General features: G+C 38.0%; 2 protein-coding genes across 2 annotated transcripts in view; both read right to left on the bottom strand.

Moving 5' to 3' along the window:
* Nucleotides 1-27,151, bottom strand: part of LOC115435634 (zinc finger protein 239-like) — a 695,125-nt gene that overhangs the window by 496,541 nt on the left and 171,433 nt on the right. The window lies entirely within an intron of this gene.
* On the bottom strand, nucleotides 852-26,050 carry rab11al (RAB11a, member RAS oncogene family, like). Its single transcript, XM_030158215.1, has 5 exons — nucleotides 25,732-26,050; nucleotides 18,504-18,699; nucleotides 13,605-13,798; nucleotides 7,677-7,757; nucleotides 852-2,660 (listed from the first exon to the last, which is right to left on the bottom strand). Exons 1-5 carry the CDS (start codon nucleotides 25,769-25,771, stop codon nucleotides 2,521-2,523), a joined length of 651 nt encoding a protein of 216 aa, XP_030014075.1. The 5' UTR covers nucleotides 25,772-26,050; the 3' UTR covers nucleotides 852-2,520.

Below are 27,151 nucleotides of genomic sequence, written 5' to 3'. Positions count from 1 at the left end.
ATTTGTAAATAAAGATTTTCATGTAATTTACCTTTTTTTTTTCAAACACTAAAACAGAGGAAACATTGGCGTTGTCATCATAGGCTATTATGATAGTATTTTACTGGTCTGATCCTTTTTAGATCATACTGGTCTGTATGTGAAACCTGAATTAAAATGATTGTTAGAATCTTCAGTGTTATTTTTGAATTTGACAAATTCATCCCATGGGCCAGATGTCGCCCATAGGCCACATGTTTGACAGCTGTGATTTAGCCTGTGCTCACACATCTGAGTTATTGTCCAGTTTCACACAGATCAGAACTGACTTAAACCTGTACATAAATACTCATTTGCGCGCCGTCATAGAGGTAACTGATGTCAGGGTTCATTTATAAGTTGATCTACAGTGGAACTATAGAATTTGTGAGCAGGTGATGAGTAAGTGAACATTTATTTGACCGTGTGATAGTTCAGTCAGCTGTGTTGTAAATAATCTGGTATGTGTGTGATTTTTGACGACTAAACAGCCTCAGGTACTTATTCCAACATTTGCTAGTTCACTAGTTTTTCCAGGCTTTCACCTACAACATGTGTTGATCATTTGTTTCACTGACTCAGACTGAAGCTCATTTTACTAGTTATTGAACCTTTACCACAGACTGGAATGGCATCAGTTTATAAACCCATTTGGCTGGTTTTCCTCCAAAACAAATGCACATGGATTTATGATACTTGTATCCAGTCTCCTTTATGTGTCTCCCCCGCCCCGTCCCCTCCCCTTCCCTCCCCATCTGCACACGTACACAGACCCCCGGTGGGGGGTCATTAGTATAATATGTGAATTGTACAGAGACATAAGAAGAGGCAGATTATAACAAATGAGATTTATTTATACATAAGCAGTCCAAATATACACATTAGAATAAATGTTTAAAAAGCCCTAACTTACACCACCCAGTTTAAGACCTGTGAAATCAACAGAAGTCAGCGTTGATGTGGAAACACATCCACAGATAAACACCGTCTGTGTGCATAACCTTTGGATTTAATCAAGCCCCTCCTAACACTACCATCCATCTCCTTTCCCTCATCTATTAGACTATTAGATACTAACAAACCCAATCCTGGCTCCTGGATGCAATACCCCCACCCCTCCCCACCTCCCCACGCACACAGGAAATAAAGACAAGTGAGAGTGAGGGCACACCTCAGGGAGATCCCACAAGGCCGAGCTCCTGTTCCAGTTACATACAGTGTAAAAGAGAGAGAGACAGAAAAGGAGTAGGTGAGCAGGCAGTGAAGGATTTCACTTACAGTAAAACAAGCCATCTCGGGCACATCAGAGACCACAGGAGCAGGGCAGGGCTGAGTGCCCTCACTGCCTCATCCCCTGAAACATTATCCATCTATCCATCCATCCCAGATACCAGGCAGCAGCAGCAGCAGCAGCAGAGGCCGGCCCATGCATTTACACCCATCCCCTGTTCTGTCCCCTCCACTACAGCTCAAAGGTTCAAAGCAGGGCTGAAACGGTCATCAGTACACACTTATCCCTCCGACATGCGATGCAGTTAACCCACCCAACAGTGATGAAGCTGAGCTACCCTGTCTCATTTAGAGTTAGTACTGTGCAAAGCTTAGCAGGAGCATGACTCATTTGTAGAGTACAAAGTGTGCGCGAAGTGGGAATGCCTTCCAAACAAAGATCAAAAGCAATCAAAAAAGAAATTACACCTCACTGTAAGGGAGGGATGATGTTGCTGTGAGTGGTCAGAGGGACTCACACACGCTGAAATTCCAACATGTGCATTTTGAGGGAAAAATGCCTTAAGGCTCTTGCTCCTCCATTAGTGGAGTGCCCTTACAAACTTCACCTAAAGCATCAAACACAGCTCCTTCTCCAAGTGTGAAAAATCTAACAGACCCACTGTTAAATACACAAACCCTTTGATCAAATAAAACCTCAATGTAACGATCAATAAATATCAGTAAAGGACGCTGTTTCTAAATACTTAATATTGGGGTAAAAACAGGAATGACATTGCTGAGAAAAGGGTTCCAGCCTGGTCTGGATGTGATTTTTTTACTGCCTTCTATCCTGGCAGCAGGAAACTGATGGAAAGCATTTATAGGCTTGTAAAAACAGATGCTTTGAATGGAAGGACAGTTTGTAAAGGCACATGCCGCAATGACACACAAAATATCTGATCATGTGTTCAATGTTTCAGTTGTTAATTGATTCTGATCATGTAGCTCTTGAGTATTTACCGGCTGAAACTTAATGCTTTATTGCTGCTTTTCTTCTCATCACCACACCCTCTGGTTTGTTCCCTGAACTTCCTGACTATCCTTCCTTTAAGCTGTAGAACTTTTTCTTACACAGATGATAGACAAATCCCCCTGATGTGAAATTATGGCCTGTTTCCTGTTTTGTTTTTTGTCTCTTCCTGCCCACCTGTCTGTCTCTCTTTGTCTATCTGGCTGTTTTCTCCAAAAGCCCTGGAGGTGAAGGAGGAAGACGGTCGGTGGCTAAAGGTCTCAGTTGGTCTGGCAGCAGAGCCCCTTAGAGGCTGAGGTCTGGGTGGGCTCCACCGTAATGGGCACTACGTTGGAGGCAGGCGAAAAGTCCGAGTCGCTGCGTCCGGACATCTGCCTCTGTGACACGATGTTGTAGATGGCTGCGACAGACACACAGAGGGAAGGAAAGGTGAAAAGGGAAGTGAGTAATGTGGAGATGCCTTGCCAATCCAGGCAACAGTAGGACATATTGTGATAAGTGCAAACAGAACGGCAAAAACTGAACAACTGTTGTATCCGGACTCCTGGCAGCAGCCGGGGCACACTGGAGGAATCTTTCCATCTTAAACTGGCATTGGGATGTCATGTGGCAGCCTCATTTCAGGCATTCCTTAAAGCTACAGTGTGAAAACACCAGTAAACAAGGGCTCCCACCAAGGATGCATCTGACGGGTATTTGGTGTTTATTGGTCCATTTATCGATGAGCTGCTTTATGTATGAAATGACAGAAAAAGAGCACAAAGAAACTTCCTACAGCTCAAGGTTATGCATTTACACTGCCTTTTCCCACTCAACTACTGCCACCAGACAGCAAATAAAGAATCTGTCTCTGTCTGTCTGTCTGTCTGTCTATCTATCTATCATCACTGAGTGCAGTGTAGAGCTGAAAACTGCAACTTCACAACTTAATGTCTCAAAATATAACACACTGAATCTTTGACCATCATTAAACTATGTTCCTGCCTAATTGCTCTTCACCTAAAATGAAGGTAGTGTATTCAATTAAAGCTACATTTACACCAAATGAAAGTTGATCAATGACAGGTCATCTAACTGACTGTAGTTGTAGTGTTTTTATTCTACTTTAAATTCTACTAATACATTCTTTGCTAAATTCATGACTTCAAGCATCCCAAACAGTCTGACCTCCTGTTGCAGACTGCAGCTTATCTCTAAACTACAGCCAGATGTGGAGCAGGAACAGTCCTGAAATAAAAACTACACCGGCTGCAAGAAGATCTAAAAACAAAACCTGACCCATATGGTGAACCTACTGTATGACATGACGACCCCACAGGATGACCCACTGTGACCTGTGTCTCACTGTAACCTACTGTGTTTGATGTGGACAGAGTTCTGATCTCCTTAACTTAAACTCTTTGCTTTTTGTGGAAACCATATGTGAGAGTCGGTGAGTGCAGTGCAGGGTTGAAAACTGCAACTTCACAGCATAATGTCTCAAGATATTCATTTTATTTATTTAACCTTTATTTAACCAGGTAAGTTAGTTGAGGACTGATTCTCATTTCTAACAACAACCTGGCCAATATAACACATTGAATCTTTAACCATTAGGAAAATTATTGGCAAACTGTGTAATAACTGAAATGTTGATATGTTTAAATGTTGATATCAATATCGATCCAACCGGCCTCAGCTAATGCATGGCTAGCTTCCTCCGTTCTCCCTTAATGAGCTACTTAGCAGCGTGAGCGCAACTGAACCGATTGTTTTTGAAGTTTTTATGAATTAGAAATTACCATAAGATGTGGTGTGGGCAGAGCAGCTCAGGGACTTGAACGTGGAGCAGAAGCAAAGAAACAAACAGCGAGTGGTGCCTACTTGCAGACTGATAGCCCCTGGAGTGATTGAAGGGGAAGCACCACTTAACTGTTGGATTGTCCCTTTAGGCTCTCCAGAGGTTGACTCTGTCACCAGCAATTGCTTTTTTTCCTCCGTATTACCAAACCTCAACCTTCCATTCCACTTGTTACTGTGTCTACATGCTGCCTTCAGGGGAAACTGTTCACAGGCACTTAGTTAACGAAGCCGATCTGTGAAACGCTATTGGAATATTTTTCATGTACAAGCAGATAAAACCACTGTGGACCTTCACTCTGTGACCACAGATCAAGGACGGTGTCGTACTAGTTTACTGGTGTCTGGCCGTCTTCATACTGGCTCCTACTGGGGTTGAATAACACAGAGGTCTTTGAGTGTGCCAGTTGTGTTTTTGACCTTAAACTACATTCAGCTGGTGTCCTTGCCACTAACAGCCAGACACATCAGATGGATTTTGCTGCCATCTAGTGATGGATATTTGGTATTGTTAAACACAGTTTGGATAGAAATTACAGGGTGTCCCCTAAGTCTCCATACATAGGAAAAATAAACATTTCTTGACATAAACCATTTTTATTCATATAATATGCTCTATATGACTGCCATTTTGCCAGGAACACATTTCAATGCGTGTCTGCTGAAGAACTATAAAGAAGAAATATAAAGAAATACATGTTAGAACCATATATGTATGGAATGTATTATGTCTCTTGTGTATGGAGACTTATGGGACACCCTGTAGATCGAAATTGGGCAAGGAAACACCTAAATCAGGGGTGACAAACATATGGCCCGTGGGCCAAAACTGGCCCGCCAGAAGCTCCAATCCAGCCTGTGGGATGAATTTGTGTCATGCAAAAATTATCCTAAAGATATTAACAATCACGGGTGTCACACACAGACACATACAGCTCAATTCATTCTAAAAGTGGATCAGACCAGTAAAATACCATCATAATAATCTATATAAAAGTGACAACTGAAATGTTTCTCTTTGTTTTAGTGTAAAAAAAAAAGTTACATAAAAGTTCACATTTACAAACTATCCTTCTACAAATAATGTGAATAACATGAACAAGTATGAACAACCAAGAGACATAAGTGCAATTTGACCAATATTCTGTTTGTTACTAAATGTTTTTGTAGTTCAGCTGTGATCTGTAAGTTTTAAGGCACATGTGTAAATTATCAACTGAAGCAGAATACTGCTAAAATTACACTTATTTTTCTTAAAAAATGTTATATTTGTTCATGTTATTCCCATTTTTAAGGATAGTTTATAGATGTAAACATTTCCATAATTAATTTGACTTTTTTCACTTTTATTATTTCACTGGTCTGGCCCGTTTGGGATCATATTGGTCTGTATGTGGAAGCTGAACTAAAATGAGTTTGACAACCCTGACCTGAACATTTAACAACGTATGGTCCACACATGTAAAGCCCTGTCCACTCCACTCCAATACGCATATTATCAAAATGTTCCTCTGTGTTTTGACATCTCATTCACCTGCAAAACTTTTTCTGTTTTGCAGGTGAATGAGATGTCTCGTGTACTGTTGTGGACTAGGAAACCTCACAGTTTAACAGACGTGGACCTCAAACCCCAATTTGCACCTGCCCACTGCTGCTTTGGGTCAAACGACCAGTTGGTGCTGTTCAGCTTTATTGACAGCCAAAAGCATCTGTATCTGCTGGCCAGCATTACTGCTGCCTTCACACGCTATGAGAATTATGGTAAATACTGGTTATGAACTTGAAAACTGCACATGAACGGCCCCTCATGTCACATTTTTCACTGGAGAACTGGGAAAAAAATTTGATACATGAGCTGCCGAGATTGAATAACCTTTGACCTTTTCAACATGGCAGCAATGAGGGGTTCATTGCAAATAATAAACAATACTTTTATTAACATCCTGCTGCTGTTAGCTGATGACTTTGCACATTTATAGCATACATAATTTGCAAAAAAAAATTCCCCTTCCCTCAAAAAAATGCTGTGGCAGATGATCATGTGTCGGCCATTTTTCATTTTGCTACGTTAACAAAAGCACTTGAACATAACACACATGGAATTTCAAATTCATAAGTGGAAAGTATCATCTTTCCGACAGCATGTGAAGGCAGCATTAGTCTGAAGAACCATCAGTTTGCTGGAGTGTTTGGAGTAGCTTTGCGTTCTTATATGCACAGAGATAATGATGTAAACAATATAATGTTTTTTATGGAGTGAGAACATGCAGCAATATCTGCCTTGATGTGGACTAGGTCTAAGGTTTCCCAAAAACATAGTTACAATCATTTTCATGAGTTTAACTTAAAACATGGTTTTCTTAACCCTCCTAAGTTAAGATGAAACCCAGTAAAAAAAAACAAAAAAAAAAAACAAAACAAAAAACTAGTGCTGATGTGCAGTGCATATTCTGTTTTATTCCGTTTTCACATTTTCTAATTTTCACAAAATGGAACATTCTGCCTTTGAAATGAGTCCTTCCATATGCATTGCAGGTTTACAATAAATGAAAACATATTTTAAAAATTCTTTTAAGATTTTGAAACAGGAATCCAAACTGTTCCCATGAAGGGCCAGAAATGATCAATTTATGTGTGATTAAGTTCAACTAAGATTAATAGCCTTTTAAAGAAAGTCACTTTCTAAATCTAAAATAAAGCTTAAATAACACAAGTGCAGTACGTTTAAATGCTTCTTTTTGGAGTGTTAACATGTTTAATAGAAAGGAAACGTTTGTGACAGAAGAGCATGTTTTGGAACTGGACTGTGTTTCCACCTTTGTAATAAAGATGGAAAATTTGACTTCAGTTTGAAAAATGACAAAATATGACAGATGAACATAACTTGAATTTATTTCTAAAACCTCATCTTGCCAATTTCTTTCTCAAATATCTTTCATTATTGTACCACTGCCTCCATCACAACATTTTGACTGATGATACACCAACGGTAGGTAGACATTTTGGAAAAAAATTACGATATTCCAATTTCCTTTACTACAAATGGATTTTTATTTCCCTGTGTACAGATGTACGAGGTGGCCACTCCACTTTTGAGAGTCCCTTCATGGAAAACACTGTTTTCTAACAAGCATCACACTTTAGCTTTTCTGTCATTTGAAACTGTAATTTGGTTTCACTTGTTACAAACAAAAATATTGCTTTACTGCTGATGAAAAGAGGGTTTTAAACGGTCTTGTTTGTGTCTAAAGCTTTACCACACCCATCCCTTTTATTCTACGTGACCTCAGATGACAAGATTATCAGTGAATCTGTGGTCATAGAAACTTTGACAAACATTCCCTGACTTTGCATACTTTTACAAACAAGTCTTGTTTGCTAAGGTCACAGTAAAACCAGTTACCAAACTGTCTTAACAGGATAATAGTCATTTTCTTGAATCATATAATATATGCTCTATAATCCAGCTCATGAAATGCTTGGGACAGTTGAAACCTTAGTTCACATGATCAGAACGGTACCTCCAGTGATATTTTAGTTCCAGTTCATGGTTCATAAGCACAAAAGTAAATCTCACCTGTGAGAATCGTCTGGAAAGCCAGCTCCACATTGGATGAATCTAATGCTGACGTCTCCAGGAAGGACAAGCCGTGTTTCTCTGTAGAACACACAGACATTCATTCAGTTATTAGATGCCTACAATAAACACATAGTTCTGTTTGTCTATTCAAAGGAACGACAGGATATGCACGCTCCTAAATTCAAAGAACCACTTCATTTTATTTTATTAGATTAAAACTATGAGGACATAAAGGTTCATTTCTGCTGAAATTTAAGACTTTTGGCATTTGATAACAGGGAACTGGGCAGTACTGGGTTGTGTCAGCTAACCGATCTGTAATTAAAAGTGATTAAAGGGATTGTATCAATCGTGACCTAATAAACACATGGCCTTTCTCTGTCCTGTTTACCCAACACACTGTTAATATTTGTAGTGAGTAGTGTTTTCATCACTATTATCACAACCAATAAACTCACATCCAGTTGGTTTCAACAGGGTCAATTTAGCAGATAATTAATTAATTATTAATTTGAAAAGGGTCAATTTGGCAGATAACTGTAGCTGAACAGACTGATCCTCGTCTAATAGTTGTGGACAGTGTTTACTCCAGTTCCAATTAAAGCTGGTAGGTCAGAATAGACTAACAATCTACAACCAACACATGAAGAATCCCTAACATGAAGGTGGTCTACAAACAATGTGTTAGTGTAAGGTTCCATGCAAATGTTTACACGTACCAACTCTACTTTCACACAAATGTGAATAACCTGAACAAATATGAACAACCTGAAATGTCTTAGGAGAAGTGGAATTTTACCAATATTCTGCCTGTTACTAAATGTTTTATGTATTTGTAGATCCACTGTGATCTGTAAGTTGTGCATGTGTAAATGATAAACTGAGACATAATATTGTTAAAATTGCAGTTACTTTTCTTAACAAATTTCCAGTTGTTCTTATTTATTGATGTTATCCACAATTTTTTAAAGGACAGTTTGTATTTATAAAAGTTTTCATTGTATAATTTTACATTTTTGTACTAAAACAAAGAGAAAAACTTGAAGGTGACATTATTATAGGTTATGTTATTATTTTACCAGTCTGGCCTGCTTGAGATCAAATTGGGCTGAATGTGGCCCCTGAACTAGAATGAGTTTGACACAACTGACATAAGTCAGTGGGTGGAACAGTGGTGCACTGTAACCTCACAGCAAGAAGGTTCTGACTTCACCACTAGTCCAAAAAAAAATGCAGAAATTGTCGATAAGAGTGAATGAACTGTACCTTGCTTTTGCCTTGTCCAGAGGACTAAGTGTGTACAAGAAATGAATGAATGAAAGAATGAAGAAGGGGATATAATGAAATCATAGATTATTGATCAGATTGGGATGTGTGGTTTGACAATATTTATTGTGTGATGACAAAAAATGTCTTGTTTCATTTCATTTTGTTCATTATACTCAGGTTTTTGTCACTGGGTCACAAATCACACTGTTGATACCAGTATTTTTGTCATCTGGGTGTCATTCCACATGGATGCAGCCAAAAACTCTGAATGGGGAAATTCTGAACAGGAACCGTTTAAACGGAAATTCGATAACAACAATTCGATAATAACGATAACTTTGAAGCAAATTTAAACCTTAAAAATAAAGAGAATTAAAAACAGTATTTTTAGAGCTAGTTTAGAAGTGACATTACACTGACTAAGATATTCAATCATCAGGTTTCTAATGAGGTCAAACAGATGCAGAATGGGTTTTCAGTGAGACGATTTTTGGGGGAGGGTCAGTGATGGTAGGAGCTGATTAATCAGATCTCTGCTGTTTCCGGCTCCAAACTACTACTATTGTATTAACATTTGAATTACTGAACATTTTGTAGCTGAATTCACAGCCATAGCTAACTGTACATGGAGTGTACTGGCCGTATCACACTGACCTTAGAGCCAAAAAAAGGGGCCATTAATAGTCAAAGCACTTCAGCTGTTTTGAAATGAAAGGAAACGTTCTGAATCTACAAATAAAACCGTTTTCTCTACAGATAACTTGCATTCTTGTACACATAATACATGTCATTAACTCGGAGTATAGAGCATCTATGGAAAATATAGTTACTAGATATAACTACAGGTCTTTTAGCATGTATGGGTCCGATCAAGTGAAAGTGAACATCAACATGGAAATGTAAATTTGCACACATCATTTATCAAGTGGGCTCATTTTTTAGCAAAAGATCTCTATTGTATGGAACTGTTATCCTTTTTAAAATACCACTTATAGAAAAAAACAATTTAATCAATTGTACTTTTTACACCATAGCCATAGCTTGAATTTGAAGCTAAAAATTATATCTAAAAATTTGAAAATGTATTCAGTCTGTTGATTATACAGATGATTGTTAAGTTTCAAGTATTAGATTTTCCTTATTTTGTGAATATTATTGATATTTATGAGTTTGAACATTTGTGAGTTGCTTAAAAGGCCCTGTCCACGTTATCACAAAAATACCTATTTTTAATTTTCAAGTTACTTATAATTCAGATATTTGAGTGAAACTTTCAGAAAGTAATGATCTTTAGATACATTTTGGGTGATGCATACAATGGTAAAGAGTCATCCGCGTGTTACCACATTCTCAAGTCAAAAAAACAGAGACTTTTCAATATTTTACTTCAAAATTTATATTCAGCATAGTTGAAAACAATATCTAAAAGGTTTTGTCCTACTTGATATCAATTTCTGTCTAGAACCGCATGTTTTGAATGTTTGCGTAAAGCTTACAAAATTGATGTCTGTTTCAAGTCCATGTGTTACCAAGCAGTAATTTGACATTTTTCAAATAAAAATTTTATCTCCCCAAATTTTGTTATACATAATGTTAAAGTGCTCATAAATACCTACTCAAATATCTATAATACATGCATATAAGTTACTCTGCTTACATGACATAGACTGTTGTTGGCATATTAGACCATAGAGAGATGATATTTGAAATGTAAAACAAACCCAAACCTATGGGAATGGAGATTTTTTTTTACCTTAAAACAAAAACACAATAGTGTGCAATGCAACCTCGAAGAGACATGGAAATATTGTGTGATTTTCTTATGGCTGTTCTTTCACATCTGTGTTTTTAGATGTTATTGTATCTGAACACACAGCATTAAAATGGAATACACTGAAGGCAAATTAGCTGTTCATTCTTTTTAATCTCGACTTGCTAAATTGTTTTTCGAAATTAAATGTGCCTGCTTGAATAACGAGAAAAAAAGTAAAATCGGGGGTTAAATTTTTCCATCAGAGGCCATGAACGGCACAACAGAAAAGTTCTTGATCAGTTTGGTCTTTACATGAGTCTGCATTTGATACTTTGAGTCAGTTTTTCCCGTGACATTTATGAAAATCATCCAACAAAACTTGGATTTATAAGATATAAAATTCAGTGTTAACAGATAATATATGCTGTATCTAGACTGTATTTACCAGACTCAGAATCAATAGGATGCATGTATTGGATTTCCTTCCAGTCGGTTTTATCGAGTCATTTACCAGTCAAAGCAGGTGCGACGCCGAATCAGCCCAAGGTCAAGAGTAAACACTGAAACCCCACTAATGTCAAATAATAATGAAATGAAAAGTGTTCTCAAAGGCCTCAGGGAAACAGGTTTATTTAATTGAATTCAATATGGGAAACTTCAGGCCTTGTAATATGTACTCAAACATAATCAAGTCAAGGACACATAACGTCTGATAGACAAACGTACATAAAATTTATCAAAGTACAAACATTTCTAAGTGGGTGTTCCCAGTGGAATTAACCCCTCAGAATGGGCAGTTTTACCACGAGTAGAAAAGATGAAGTGACAAATAATCAAGCGTATCTGAAAAATTCATGTTATTCTCTTACAGGCTAGGTGTTTCAGTATTGTAGGCAAGAGTGAATATATTTACAGAACCATAGTGTGTTAAATTAACACTCTATAGACCAACTTATAGTTTTTAACTTTTTCACAGTATCCTAATTTGCTTAGATGCACTTAGTTGCAGAAAAAATGATTAGACCATCAAAAGTCATGTTACTGTGTGTATCATGTGACTAAAACAGACAGAAAAGAAAACATGGGATGCCTAAAAGCACTGCTTTTGTCAGTACAATGCCATAGATATTGATGTAAGAACTTAAGTGGCTTTGGTTATTATCAAGAAAAACGTGGAAAATTGATAGATATCAGCTCCTGAATTAAACTCCTATGAGCTATTTTTGTTATTATATTTGTCCAAACAAATGTACCTTTAGTTGTACCAGGCATTAAAATGAACAAGAAACTGAAGAAAACAAGGGTGGTCTAATAATTTTTTCCATGACTGTATATGCACTGATGTCATTCACTGGCAGCAACAAATCTGATATTTTGTTACTTGAGTCCACATTAGGATGTAACTTGAAGGATGCTGACCAAGCTGACATCCATCATGCCCCCCCCATCAAGTAAGATAATAGCTAATAACCTATAAATAATGACGACTCCAAATTTTCTCCTTGGTTTAATGTAAAAAAGTAAAATTACATTATAAGAATATTTACATTTACAAATCCTGTCACAATCAAATGTGACTAACCTGAACAAATATGAGAAACCTGAAATTTCTTAAGAAAAATAAGTGCAATTTTAACAATATAATGCCTGTTATAAGTGCTTTCTGAATTTGTAGATCCACTGTGATCTGTAAATAATACTCTGCAACTAGGGCTGGGTGATAAAATGATTATATGATGATATATATCGCGATATAAATTTTCCTCAATAGAAATATGAGACATGCTCAATACAATTTTGATAGAATTCATTCGTCCATGTTTTGACAGACATAAGAACAGCCAATCATAATTAAGTAGCACCGCACCAAACCAATCACACTAGAGCTACGTCAAGTTAGGTTGATGCTGCAGCACACACGCTAATGTTTGGGCTGCAGCGGAAGGTAATGAATGCTCCCTCAGGAGAAAATGTGACAGAGAACTCGGGCAACCGGGTTACTGAAAAGTAGGCTGTGAACCGTTTCGGTTCAGGGCTTTCCATACAATACGGAGACACATGTATCCTATGCAAAGAACGCGAAGACTCACCGCAGTAAAGTTGACAAGAGATTCACAGATTTGCACTTCACGGCTCAATTATCATCGGTCAGTTATCACTGAGACACAAATGACTACTCTATGCAGCTTTGGTATCACAGAGAGGAAACTACAACCCCATTTTCATCCACACAAATGGTCCTGAAGGATCAGTAGACAGCACTGCCTCGAATGTGGAGCCAGTTTGTGAGCGCGAGTTTAGGGACCGTCTGCAAAGTGGTAATCAGAAAATTTCTACATATTTAAAATTGACAAACTTTTCTTCTACTCAGTGAAATGGCACCAGATTTATCTCACACGCCCATGAACCACTTCTGCACACACTACACCACTCAGATAGGGCAAATATCAAAAATAGTGATTTGATTTATATCGTGATACATATCGATATAATCCGATATGACAAAAAAATATCGTGATATGATTTTTTTCCATATCACCTAGCTCTAGCTGTGACATAATATTGATGAAATGGCATTTTCTTTTTTAAAGATATTACAGTGTGTACATGGTTGTTCAGGTTATTCACATTTTCATAAAGTAACTTAATTTTCACACTAAAACAATGAGAAGTTTTGGATTGTAATTTCTAGGTTATTTTATGCATTATTTTTCTGGTCCGGCCCACTTGAGATCACATTGGGCTGAGTGTGGCCCCTGAACTAAAATGAGTCCGACACCTCTGAACTGAAGCCTCTAAGATCAGTCCACCTACTCTCCTCATCTAAGCTTCAGCTTGACGATCAATAAGGGCTCTTGAGAGAATACATGACACACACACACACACTATTACAATGGTGCTACCTGCAAAGGCCTTGGCCTCGTCTGTAGGCACGGCCCTTAGGTGACGTAGATCGCTCTTGTTGCCCACGAGCATGATGACTATGTTGCTGTCGGCGTGGTCCTGCAGCTCCTTCAGCCAGCGCTCAGCGTTTTCATATGTCAGGTGTTTGGCGATGTCATAAACCAGGAGAGCTCCCACGGCGCCGCGGTAATACCTGGATAGGTGACAACAAAGGACCAGCTGAGCTTAAAGCAGAATACTTCATTCGTATGATAGCATCATTAAGCATTAAGAACAAGAAACACAGGATCATCAAAACACTGGACATATACTATTAAAAACAGTGATTCTAAACTGGTGGGTCATGACGCAAAAGTGGGTCACAGACCCATTTTCAGTGGGTTGTGAGCACTTTTAATTTTTAACTGAGTGCACTTTGTAGTTTTGGTTAAAATGAACCTAATTTAGTTTTAAAGGGAATATTTCCCTCTTTATCATCACCACTTGCTGTGCATTTTGGTTTTATCATTAAACTCGTCTTCTGTGTTAACAGTGATATTCTGTATCATCTCAGGTTCAAAACACACCATGTTTTCATTAAATAAATTTGAAAAGTATAACTTTTATCAATGCGGGTCGCATCTTGTCATGGAGTGGTGATAGAGGGTCCTAAAGCCACACCAGTTGAGAACCACTGCTATAAAATACACCAACAATGATGTCAAATCTAGGACTAGGTTTCTCAACTGGTGGATCATTGCTAAACAAAGGGTCGCAAAGTTGTTCCAAGTGGGTCATGTGGTATGAGACGAATAAATGCTTTTAAACGCTTTTTATTGCTTTAAATTCAATGTGATGTCAGACTTGTATTTTGACAGGCATGTCAAAGTCTGCAGTAGCTGGCGGTTGCCATGGCAAAGGAAACATTTGATTGAAAGATGTTTACAGACAAGATGGAACATAAATATGACCCTGAGTGTATTCAAAATGGATTTACAAACACTGACAATAAGAAGGGAGTCAAATCCAAGCAAGTGATACATCAGAACTGAAACATAAAAAACTGAAATGTCATTTAGAACAAAAACACACTGTTTTTGTTTTACAGTTTGTGCTAAAAACAGACAGTCTTACATATTTTGTTTGCTAATTCAATCATGCAGTAGTGATGTTCTCTTATTTTATTATTAGAGTCATAAGTGTAGAGTTTATTTTGTTTTAAAAACAGCTCACTGTGACATTGAACTTGTCTGATGTGTTTACATGTCTACTTTTGAAAAAAAAAAACTGTCTGATATTAATTCTGTGAAAATGATGACCATGAGACATAATAGGACTGAAGGCCAGACCAGTTGAGAACTACTGATCTAGGGGACGACGCACACACTTTATATAATGGACTGTTGATTTCATATACACATACAACAAAGTAAAAGCTGACTGGCTCCAAAATATGAGGAAGTCTTTCTCTAATGGCACAGTGTGTTGTTACCTCCGCCAAGGAGGTTATGTTTTTGCCAGGGTTTGTTTGTTTGTTTGTCTGTCTGTCTGTCTGTCCGTTAGTGTGCAACATAACTCAAAAAGTTATGGACAGATTTGGATGAAATTTTCAGGGTTTGTTGGAAATGGGATAAGGAAGAAATGATTAAATTTTGGTGGTGATCGGGGGTGGGGGGGCCCAGGGGGGGGCGCAGACCACAAAATTTCATCAAAATCTGTCCATAACTTTTTGAGTTATGTTGCACACTAACGGACAGACAAACAGACAGACAGACAAACAAACAAACAAACCCTGGCAAAAACATAACCTCCTTGGCGTGGGGGGGCCCACGGGGGGGGGCCACTGATCAGCCTTGGCGGAGGTCTGCGCTCTCCGAGTGCTTCTAGTTTGAGAATGTAACTTTGTCAGTCTTGACCATCTCAGAGTCATAATTAGACCAGATGAGTGTAAACACCCACTTTTACATTATTAATGTCTGTAGAGATGGTTTCAGAGCTGCTACGATTGATATTCAGTGTACTAAACAAGACAAAAATCACACAATTATTTTAGAAACTAACATTTCACAAGAACAAATCCTAAATAGATGTGCATTTTATGCTGTGCAGTGGTTTTATGGAATGGAACTAAATCTCAAACAGTGTGAAAACATCACAAAATTTAACAAGATGTATAAAAACATTATTTTCCAGAGACATAGTAACACTGAAAGGGAGATGAACAGTAATAGTTATTGATGGGATGTATTCATTTGTTCTCTTTTTCAATAATTGAATAACTGACCTATTCTTTATATGGACTGGAACATTAGATGATTAACCAAGTCATATAAAATTGGGGAAGGAAAGTATAAGCTCGGCTTCTTCCTGTTCCTTTTCAGACATAAAGTATTAAAGTAGCAAAGTAGTAAAGAACCACAATGAAATAGTTTTACATTTGTGTGACATTTGTTTTTCTTTTTTGGTTGACTGATTTCCTTCAATACATTAAAGTGTCCTGTTTAAATTGGTAATTTATTTTTGCCTTTTGTTCACCATCATCTTTTGTTCCTACTTATGTTTGCAATCAATCAATCAATCTATCAATCTATCTATCTATCTATCTATCTATCTATCTATCTATCTATCTATCTATCTATCTATCTATCTATCTATCTATCTATCTATCTATCTATCTATCTATCATAATAAACAAGTGACAAAAAACTTAGTATTGATCACAAAGATCATTAGTTGTAGTCTAATAAAACCTGGTACCTCTGTGTGAGTGCTCATCATTAATGTGTAGAATGACACAAATATTTAACATCAGTGTGTATTTTTCGGTTGAAACAGCGTCTGCCCCCCTATTGGTTGATGTCAGCAAATACACTGTAAAAGTTTTCAAACTCAGTGAAGCAAAAAATATTAATTGTCTCTATCTGACCCTCTTGCCAGGGGGCATCCAGACTCTCAGTCTTTCATTCAAGCAAGCCACATGGGGTAATCTGGTAGGTGGTTTCATTCTTGCTGCCCTGTATCTATAAGTCTGACCATTAAAGAGTTGATACCACGTCATAAACAAAAATGAAGTCAACAATATCACAAGAAAACACACAAAGTTCATGAAGCTCAAGTGAACAATGACTGTCGACCATTTTAATTAGAGACAGACCAGCCTGACTGCTGTGTCTCTGCCTGTTGGAGCCTGATACAACACATTAGTGCTTAGGACTAGGCCTGTGGATAATGACAGTTTTATTCAATTAAATTAATTCCATTAATATGAAATTGTTTTCTTTATTACTCTATTAATTGTTTCTTCTATCAAATGTAACAAAAAAAAAATAGCTGAGAAAAGCCTCTAGGAATCACTTACATTAATAGAGAGCTTTTACCTCATACAACAGCCAAAAAAAGAAGACTAAAAAAATGTACAAATGAGCCCATTTAGGCAGCAAATGTTTAAAGGCTTAAAAATAAAAACACTGAAACCATTAATCAATTATCCAACTTGTTTCCAATTATATTTTTACCATCTGCTCTAGGAGCAGATCTAACAGGGACCACGGTTTTAATACTTACATTAACTGGTAAAATTCTACTTGACATTTTGTTTCATTCAGTGTAATTTTAATTAGTTTTCAAAGCATGTTTGCTGGTTTACTTAAAAATGTTTAGTTTTTATTAGTTTCAGTCTTTTTTTTTTGGTAACATTTGTATTAAATATTATGCTATATATAATAAAAAAGTATTACCTACCTACCTTTGTCTCAACAAAACAATAATAACAACCATAAAACATGGATTAGTCACTGTGTTTTAGTGTTACCAGTAAATGGACAAAGATGAAATCTAAAACCACTGTTGATAATTTTAGTTTATTTTAGTGAGTTCTGTATAACACACACATTTGACCTACATTTCTTAGGTTCCTATTGCATTCTTTCATTAGTTTCTGTCAGTGATAATAACCTTGGTTGGGCCTACATGCCCAAGTGTAAACTGTATATTGAGTTACTTCAGTAACTTCCTTTTACTTTGATTTAGACAATTTACAACAGGTGATACCATGATATAGGTAAGTTCTAGTTGAAATCATCACACAGATGATGCCCGTTGTGATACTGAACATTGTGTTACTTATGTTTTTACCCCAATGACCTAAAACAACAAACATTTAACAAAAACCCACTTTATGTGTTTAGACCTTCAATAGTATAAGAGATCATGTGAAGTGATAAGATTGTGTTTTGTGTAGGACAGGGATGTCGCACTCATTTTAGTTCAAGGGCCACATCCTTCCAATATCCTCTGAAGTGGACCAGACCAGTAAAATATCATAATAATATATAAATGATGTCAACTCCAAACTTCTCTGTTTTAGAGGGAAAAATGTACATTTACACATTATCCTTTAACATGAACAACCATGAAAAACCTGAAATGTATTATGAAAAGTAAGTGTAATTTTAATAATATTATGCCTCAGCTTCTCATTTACATGTGTATTACAACTTACAGATCATAGTGGATCTACAAAGACACAGAACATTTAGTAACAGACATCATGTTAAAGTTGCACATTTCAGGTTGTTCATATTTGTTCAGATTATTCACATTTTTTATGAAAGGATAGTTTGTAAGTGTAAAATTTTTCATGGAACTGAATTTTTCTTACAACAAAACAAAGAATTTGGAGTTGTCATTATTTACCATAATTATGATAGTATTTTACTGGTCTGACCCACTTGAGATTGAATTGGTCTGAATGTGGAACCTAAACTGAAATGTTTGTTAATATCTTCAGTGTAATTTTTCATTTCCCTAAATTCATCCTACAGGCCAGACTGGACCCTTTGGCGGGCTGGTTTTGGCCTGCGGGCTGTATGTTTGACACCTGTGGTGTAGGAGAAGAGGACTGATGGAGCTGGACTCACGCAGAAGTGATGGCTCTGTATCGCTCCTGTCCCGCCGTGTCCCAGATCTGGGCCTTGACCGTCTTGCCTTCTACCTGGATGCTGCGTGTGGCAAACTCCACGCCGATGGTGCTCTTGCTCTCCAGGTTGAATTCGTTCCGGGTGAAGCGGGACAGTAGGTTACTCTTCCCAACGCCTGAATCTCCTATCAGCACCACTACAGGAAAAACAGAAGGGAAGTTTTACACCTTTACTGCTTCAGCTTGTTTGCGTGTAAAACAGTCAAGAGCGTGCTTCACCGTGTTTTTGATAGACTTTACAATCACATATGCAACAGCTCACGTCTGATGTAACTGTATATCAACAGCCTTTGTCAAATTTCTGATATCTGCATAACTTTACTTTCCTAACACTGCTGCTTCATTTTGAAGTATTGGCTATGTCCTGAAAAAAAACTTCATTCATTCATTCATTCATCTTCTGAACTCGGTTCATCCTCACTAGGGTCATGGGAGGTAGTGGAACTTATCCCAGGTACCTATGGGTGAAGGCAGGGTACACCCTGGACGAGTTGCCAGTTCATCGCAGGGCCAACATATAGAGACGAATAACCAATCACTCTCACTTTCACACCTATTGGCAATTTTACGTTGATTAATTAACCTATCAGTGCATGTCTTTGGATGGTGGGAGGAAGCTGGAGTATCCAGAGAGAACCCACACAAAGAAAAAAAAGAACATGCAAACTCCACACAGATCCCTTGTTGGAATCGAACCCAGGACCTTCTTGGGGTGAGGCGACCATGCTATCTAGTGCACCACCATGTCCCCCTGAAACAAAAATATGATTTAGGCAATTATGCTATAAGGCTAACGATATGTATAAGGTAGAAAACAGAGCACATATTATCACTTTATAATGTAATCCTTGATTGCTGCATTTGAGCCAAATGTAAAGCTGCGGCTGGAAGATAAAATAAACCCTCACTGTACTTAACCATGAACAAACTTCAGTAAACAGGACGGTTTCAGCGTTTTAATTACATTAGAATCCTGTTTCTGTTACATGGCCTGCTTCAGCGATGACGCACATCTGTGGCTCCCAGCCAGAGAGGAGCAGAAACTCAGGGGACTCCCACTGAGTACACTTAATATTAAAACCACCTCCTCTTTATGGGAAATCAAAGCTGACTGAGTATGAGTCCAGGTGATGCTGTCAGTTAGACGGTTAAAGAGGGACTTTTTGATTCTTGCCTGAAAGGAGATGAAAATGCAAAAACTATTCAGCTTTTATGTGGTTTGAATGTCATGCACATTGGAATTTAAAAGTCCTCAAGAAAAAAATTCAGGCAAAAGTTGTTAAAACTGAGTTATGACTCTGCTGAGGTTTATACATAAAACACTTAGGCCCTTGTGCTGCTTCACCTCTTCCTTTGGTCTGTATCCTTCCCATGTGTTGACACTTCATTAAAGATGTAGGAGGCAGAAATAATGGCCCGTTCCAAAGTGCTGGGTGGTGGGAAGTTGCAGATGTCCAACTAGGTAAAATGCATTGGAACACCCATAGAAACTGGAGGTCCTAGTTGCAAAGTGGGGCCAGATCGAGCTATCCCCACCTCACCGTGAATCAACAATGTGACGTCAACACAACAATGGCGGTGCACAGAGAAACAAACACCATGAAAGGTAAAACTACAACAAATTGCTAAGAAACTATTGCTCTCTACATGTGTGTGGTTAGACTAGACACTGTAACGTTAACACAACTCATCCTGCACACAGTTGGTGTGAAAATATTTTGCTATTGTGCTTATCTATGATGATATGCGGTGAAATGTAAATGACCAATTCTTTTATATAGCAATAGCTGTGTGTAACCGCACTGTACACAGAGACTGCCAATTGGTGTTGTGAACTTTCCTGGTGTGCTCTGTGCTCAATTCTACAAATAAAAAAAAAAAAAAGAGAGACCAAGGCAACATATTAAACTAGAAGGCCCAACAAACACTTTGGAAACACCCCTGCATGTCTAACAACAGTGTCAGTCCTCCATATTTGTTGTTTATGTTCAACATGGATCATCTGGAATGCTTTGAGGTTGGATGTAGTTAACTCCAGGTGGGATAACCTACCTCCCAGCACTTTGGAACGGGCCATATGTACCAGAATTGGATAACACACACCATCCTTCTGCAGCTCTCTCCACTCTGTCCAAATCAAAAGACTAAATATGAAGAGAAATGACCTAATGCTGTTTCATGTCACTGTGACTCCAGGGTGGAATTCTTGTTACCTCTCAGACCACATGGAATACTTTATGATGGGGAGTAATAATGACATTTTTACCTGGTAACACCAAGAAAACTACTGATGCTTTCACTTCAAATCCTAATTTAAAACATCAATTGTGTGTTTTGTTCACTTCAAGAAGGATACTTTCCCCAGTGTTCTTTCTGCCTTTACTACAATGACTATTACAGTCCATCACATGCACATTGTTTTACGTCTATAATCAGAGTGCGATTTGTTGGGGGACGTGGGGGGATCAGCCCGCTGGTTTTTACATCCCTGAACTGTTGGCAGTCTCAGAATTTGTGAACGTCCTTGTGCACTGGGGCACCATAAATGAGGGGGGTGGGGTTTGACAAATTCATGGGGTTTTTGTGGGGCGTTTGTGGGGCGGGCATAGAGCAGTGGAGGGGGTCCAGTGGATACAGCGGAAAATTTCGTGTGAGATCCGCTGTGTAATACAGAAATAGAACCTGAGAGTTGGACGTTGAAAGTAGCCAGCGTTAGTTATGGACCACACCCCCACGTATATAACTACCTCCCCTGACAAAAAAACCATCCTCCCCTCTGTTTTTTTGACAAGTTGCGCCCTGTCTATAATCTAGTGTTATGGACAGACAGTATTTTAATCCAACCCCAGAAGAGGCTCCTCTTCGCCATTTTTCAGAAACATCTGAATTAACTGAATGAATCTGAAATGTCCCCCAGCCTTCATTAGTGAGGGAAAGTGATCAATAATTAAAGTTGGAACCCTGAATATAAAGCCTCCATTAGGACTGAAACAGTTTGGTGATTAAATGAGCACAGTATCAAATATAAACTTCTAAAAATATTTTTCAGGAACAAATACTAGATATTTTTCTTGTAAAAGCCAATGTCACCTGTGGACATGAGGACCTTTAAAATTTAACAGACCACCTCTACTGAACAAGGCTCTATTTTTCAGCGCTACTTCCACATTACCAGGTGAGTCAGTCGGTCAAAAGGGAACCTGCAGCACCAGCTCAACAGCGCGCCTCCCTGCTCTTATGAAATAGGAACTTGTTAGGGAATGTTGAAACTGCATTAACAAATCTGTCATTGTGTCTACACATTGAGCAACGCTGCTCACTGTAAAAGGAAACCATGTTTGGGTTTGTAGGTGTAACTGTGTTTTAAGGAACATGAGTAGAAGCCTGTTGACCACAGCTCTGGGTAAAATCAACACACTTCTGTAAGACAAACTATTATCATATTAGTGTTACATGTCATTACAACAAAAAAAAAGTGTGGCCTACAAACTAAGTAACACTTACATTCTCCATTTCATCAGACACAAAGGATCTTGGGTGGAGGACAAAAATCATTATGCAACCATTTCCAGGTCATCTGTCACCTGACAGGTAATATGATGGCTGCATCACACACCCTTTCACAAACCTATTGTTGAATTCTTCGGCTGAAAAGACATGACTCCATCTATTATACTGTGTAAGTCAGTGAAGGTGGGTTGCCCATCACGGCTGAATGTAAGGCTGAAGAATGAATCTAATAGTCTGTTCACAGTCACTCATATCTCCTGAATGCATATAAAAGAAACAAAAAGATCCCCATCTTATGTCCAACTTCATCACTTCCATTTGTCTGAAATTAAAGCAGTGTAGGAGGCAGGCGGAGGCTTACTGATCTGATTAAAAGAAGTTCATTTATTATAATGAGCCAATTATGTTGTGATCAGAGTGAATTTTAGGGATTCAAATCCATCATTTATCTGATTGGCTGCTTACAACAGTCTTCATGTTTTATAGGATATGTTAATTACATAATTAACTCTACACTAGGAATGGCAAAATTATTTGAGTTAGGTAGCTGGGATAGGATCCAGCACCCCCCACGACCCTAGTGAGGAAAAAGTGGGTTCAGAAGATGAATGAATGAATAATCCAAATTATTTTGTGTAATTGTGATAATTGTCTTCATTCACCTCTACAAAAACAGCTGGATGAAACCGACAGAAATGTCGTATTTAATCATTATTTTCACATAATTTTCTGCTGATTGAGATTTGATTGATGCCCTTTTAATGAGGTGATTTTCATCTAAATGTGATCCACTCAAGGGGCAAGGACCTTGGCTCTAAAATGAGGCCAATGCAGAAGTATCTTTGTTGTAATAGTTGTAATTACACTGACGGCCGCTATAGCTACCATACACTTACACTGAACTTCTCTGTAAAACATACCAAGTCATTTTTTCCAGGATTCATCTTGGTTTCATCTGTTTTATTTTGACCCTCTGAATAAGTGATCTGGTCTACTTTTACATTTTTCTAATTAATTAATTAATTAATCAGATCTCAGGTCAAATAGAATGTTTCAAATCTGGGTGTTGACTGAGAACATGTACCCCTAATTAGTAGGAGTTTCTGTTTATTTAATGCAACACACATCTCCAAGGTAGTTGTGGTTAGTCACTAACAGATCTGTAAAATTACTTTGTTAAGCAGTGCTTGATGAATTTTTTTTACCATCTTACTGTGTCAGTAAGATAGTGTTTAGCACTGACCCCTCTCCTCACAGCTCAGGCCATTTAGTCACTAATAGGCTTTTTAAGTTATATGCCAACGCTGTCTGGTCTAATTTTGGTTTATAATGCCTGACAGGAGCACACAAGTAATTTTTAGTTATGTGATCCCATGTGCAATGTCAATGACAGACCTTTTTGTGCAGGCATTAAGAAACTATTATTAGGATTATACAAAAATAGTGGCATAAAGTGAATAGGAAAAGCCATATTGTTATTGCAGTTACTTATATTACAATGAATTGTTAACTCAAACTTTATTACTGAGACAACACTAACCTAAGGCTACAATTCATAATCTTTTTTTTTTTTTTTACTATAAATAAATCTGCAGACTATTCTGACATAAAATTTGTGTTAATATATCTGGAAAAAATGAGGCATGTTTTGTTTTTGGGATGCTTTTTTAACATGGGTGGAAGTGACGATTTTGCATATTCATAAAGAGTGGGCTGATAAATGTTGGTTTTCTGGCTTCAAAAATGATCACAATAAGCCAAACATGCTGAATTGTCTGGTCTTTAAGTCTGAGTGTAATAAGACATAGGCTATTGTGAGGTTTCTGGAGGTCTTAGGTTCTGTGGCTGCAGTAGTGGAGGTTGTGTAGTTGTGGGATTTGGATCCTTTGGGTCCTCATCAATGCATTCATTTAAGTGTAATTTTATACTATTTATACAGTCTCAGTCTTTAGAGACAGAACTACCTGAGGATGTAATGTTTAGGTAGCTGATGAAAAACATTTCTTAAATACCATGAGTTTTTGCTCATACATGCCACTACACTGACAACGACAAGGACACAGATAAGGCTTCTGTAGGATGCCGAGAGGATGACTTCCTGTGCTGATGTTCACCTTCAATAAGCCTTGTGTGACTCAGCAACAGCTCACCCAACTCGACTTATGCTATCCACCCAGTGGTGAGGGACATATAGGCGGTTATAGGAACAAAGCAGACCTCTAACAATAAGGTTCTGTCCTTGGTAAAGTGACCCACATCGAAAAGCAGCTGATACTATATCTGTGTTTTTGCTCCACTGCACATGATCGAGATAAAATTTGACCATCAGACAGAAAGCATGCCAGCTCATCCACCAGCCACTAAAAAATCTCATCTTCTCCTTACTGTGTGTCAGAAAACAACACTCACTGCAGGTATTTCCAGTTTGACAACACATGCTTGTTTTAGTGTTCTGTATTTGAACAGACCGTGAGCAATTCATTTACCCTTGCTTATGAAAAAGTACAACAAAGAAGCTAATGTTTGCACCTGATAGCCATGGAGAAAGATAAGAAACAATCACATTTATGTCCACTAGAACTGTAATGCAACAGTGTTAATTCAAATAGTATGAATGTCTAGTCTAGTCCCCTACATATAGATCAAAAAATAAATAAAATAATTGATTTTAAAGACCATCACAACCCCTGACAACTTCAGGTGACATTAAAAAATCTGATAAAACAAAAAGTGGCCGGTTGTTAACTTCTACAGATGGAAGGGACATTAAAAAAATAGAAGACAAAGTCTGTACCAACATATAAAGTACTCAGATGACGTTGAGAATTCCACCAAGTATCAAATATAGTTGGAAACAAATAAATAATGTTTTAATTAGAAGTGCAACTAACTTCTTTCATCATTTCTTCTTTTAAAATATCTTGGTTGAAATTAAATGCCTAGTTTGGTTTTACTCTAACATTAAAATCAAAAGTAACAATCTGATTATGTCAGAATATAGTTCCACGTATTACTATTTTAACTCAAGTTTCTTTTGTTGTTATTTGGACTGTACAAAAGAGTTCTCAATGTGCTTTGTACTTTCATGTATGTTTTTTTGTTTTTAAAATCACAATTATGCACTGTCAAATGTACCGTCCTCAGTTCTGCCTCACACATTTGTAACTGCAGTAGCTGTATCACCTGTAGTTCTGCTGACACCAGGGTCATGTACAGTCAGTCTGCTCAGGTGTTTTCCTCAGGTACCAAAGCCTGGTCGATCCTCTAAACAAGTGTGGTTTTGTGTGTCGTCCTGCCTCAGATTATGTCCCCCTGTTGTTGACCGACACTGCATCATAAGATGATTGCATCATCGGCCTGTGAGATGATGAGTTCACAGCAGATGCTGCTTAACGCGAATCACAAGTAGGCTATAAGCTCCCTATCATATGCTGCACTTAAATGAGCAAACGGCGAACAACGTAAAGGAAAAATACCACGTCTTAGCGATGTAACAACAGTGAAACAAAGTTCGACCCGTATTCAGACACACGTCTTCCCGTTCAGCTCTGATAAATGTCGTCGGGGCACCTTGTTGCCAGCGGACAACTCGGTGTCAAATGACGCCTCGCTAACAGGTGTCGACATTTAGCTAGGCTACATCCCAAACAGCCACTCACCTTTGAACAGATAGTCATATTCGTCTTCTCTGTTGGTCATAGTTTCTTCTGTTCGGTGACTTTTACAAACAAACTTCTGCCGTTTTCAGTTACTTCGATACCGACCAGACCGACCACCGTTCACGGCTTTCTTTCTCTTCACAGACTCTCTGACAACAACGGCGCCTTCTTACTGTCAAAGTGGACATATAACCAGCTTGTGACTTGTGGCATAAAAAAAAAAAAAATCTAAACCAGTTACCACAAGCCGGAAAAGTTCCTCCTCGTTTTCCTCAGCCTCTGTCACTTGCCATAACCGAGCGACGTAACGTCAATTCCTTTGCCCCGCCCCTTGTTAGTTTCCTAATGGTCAATAGCTGATCGACACCTGTCATTTACGCTGAAGTGATTGGCTCGTCCCGCTGTCAATCATGATTTCTGTCTGGTCCGGGGGATGACGTCTGCGGCTCTAGGTCTCAACAGGTAATGAGGAGCCGCAGGTTGAGCAGCAGAGCCCAGCTGGTACTCACAGGTACCACACCGCAGCACTGCGCTAGTACACTTCACAATAATAACATTAATATAATAGGAAGTTTTTCCTCAATGTGTGAGGTTAGTGCGGGCTAATGCCACTGTATTTACTGTCCGATACACACTTTCATTATAAAGTAGCTCAGCATTTTCTCAAGTGGTATTAAATATATGCAATTTCTCGAACCAGGCGAGATTAACCAATTAGAGAGCCCTAGGGAAGTGATGTTTATGTATAGCTTACTTAGATCCCACTCCAATTAGTCTGCTCTAGCACTTCAGGGATAAAACACTTTTTTTTTTAATCTTGTCATCATTTTATTACATGTTGGGATATGCATCAACTGTGCTGAAATAATAAAGCACTAATTATATTTTTATACACAGTAAGACATGGCTGCAAATTGATATTAATCAGGGATATTCCTTTACAAATTACACTTCAGCACTACTTCAGAGAGCATGTGCTGTAACAGAGCACAATTTTATGTAAATAATGCATCTTGTGTGCAAAACATAATACCCACCTCTGTTTAACTGCTTATCAATAATGACATTATTTGGTGTATTTTGGTTTCCTTTGGACAGCTGTCATATATACAGTTAATCTGGGGTCTGGTGTCTGGCATAAAAGTCCCACACTGTAAAATTTCTTCGGACCACCTTTCACGTTGTTACATTTCCCTTGGTATTGCTTCCATAAGTTCTCTGTACGATTCAATGTACAACACAGATGAATCTGCATTTCTCATGCTTGTTAATTAAATAATTTTACCCCTCATCAGTGTATGAATAGCAATGCTATCTGGGTTTTTTTTTTTGCATCCACAGTGACATCTTTGAAATATTTGTTTTGTGTGATCAATGAAAACAAATCAATACCACAGAATGCAGACAGTTAATACACTGC

The sequence above is a fragment of the Sphaeramia orbicularis genome, chromosome 16 (genome assembly GCF_902148855.1).
Source record: "Sphaeramia orbicularis chromosome 16, fSphaOr1.1, whole genome shotgun sequence".
Lineage (NCBI taxonomy): Eukaryota > Metazoa > Chordata > Actinopteri > Kurtiformes > Apogonidae > Sphaeramia > Sphaeramia orbicularis.
Note: the sequence above shows the minus strand (reverse complement) of the source record. Positions and strands in the feature narration are given on the sequence as shown.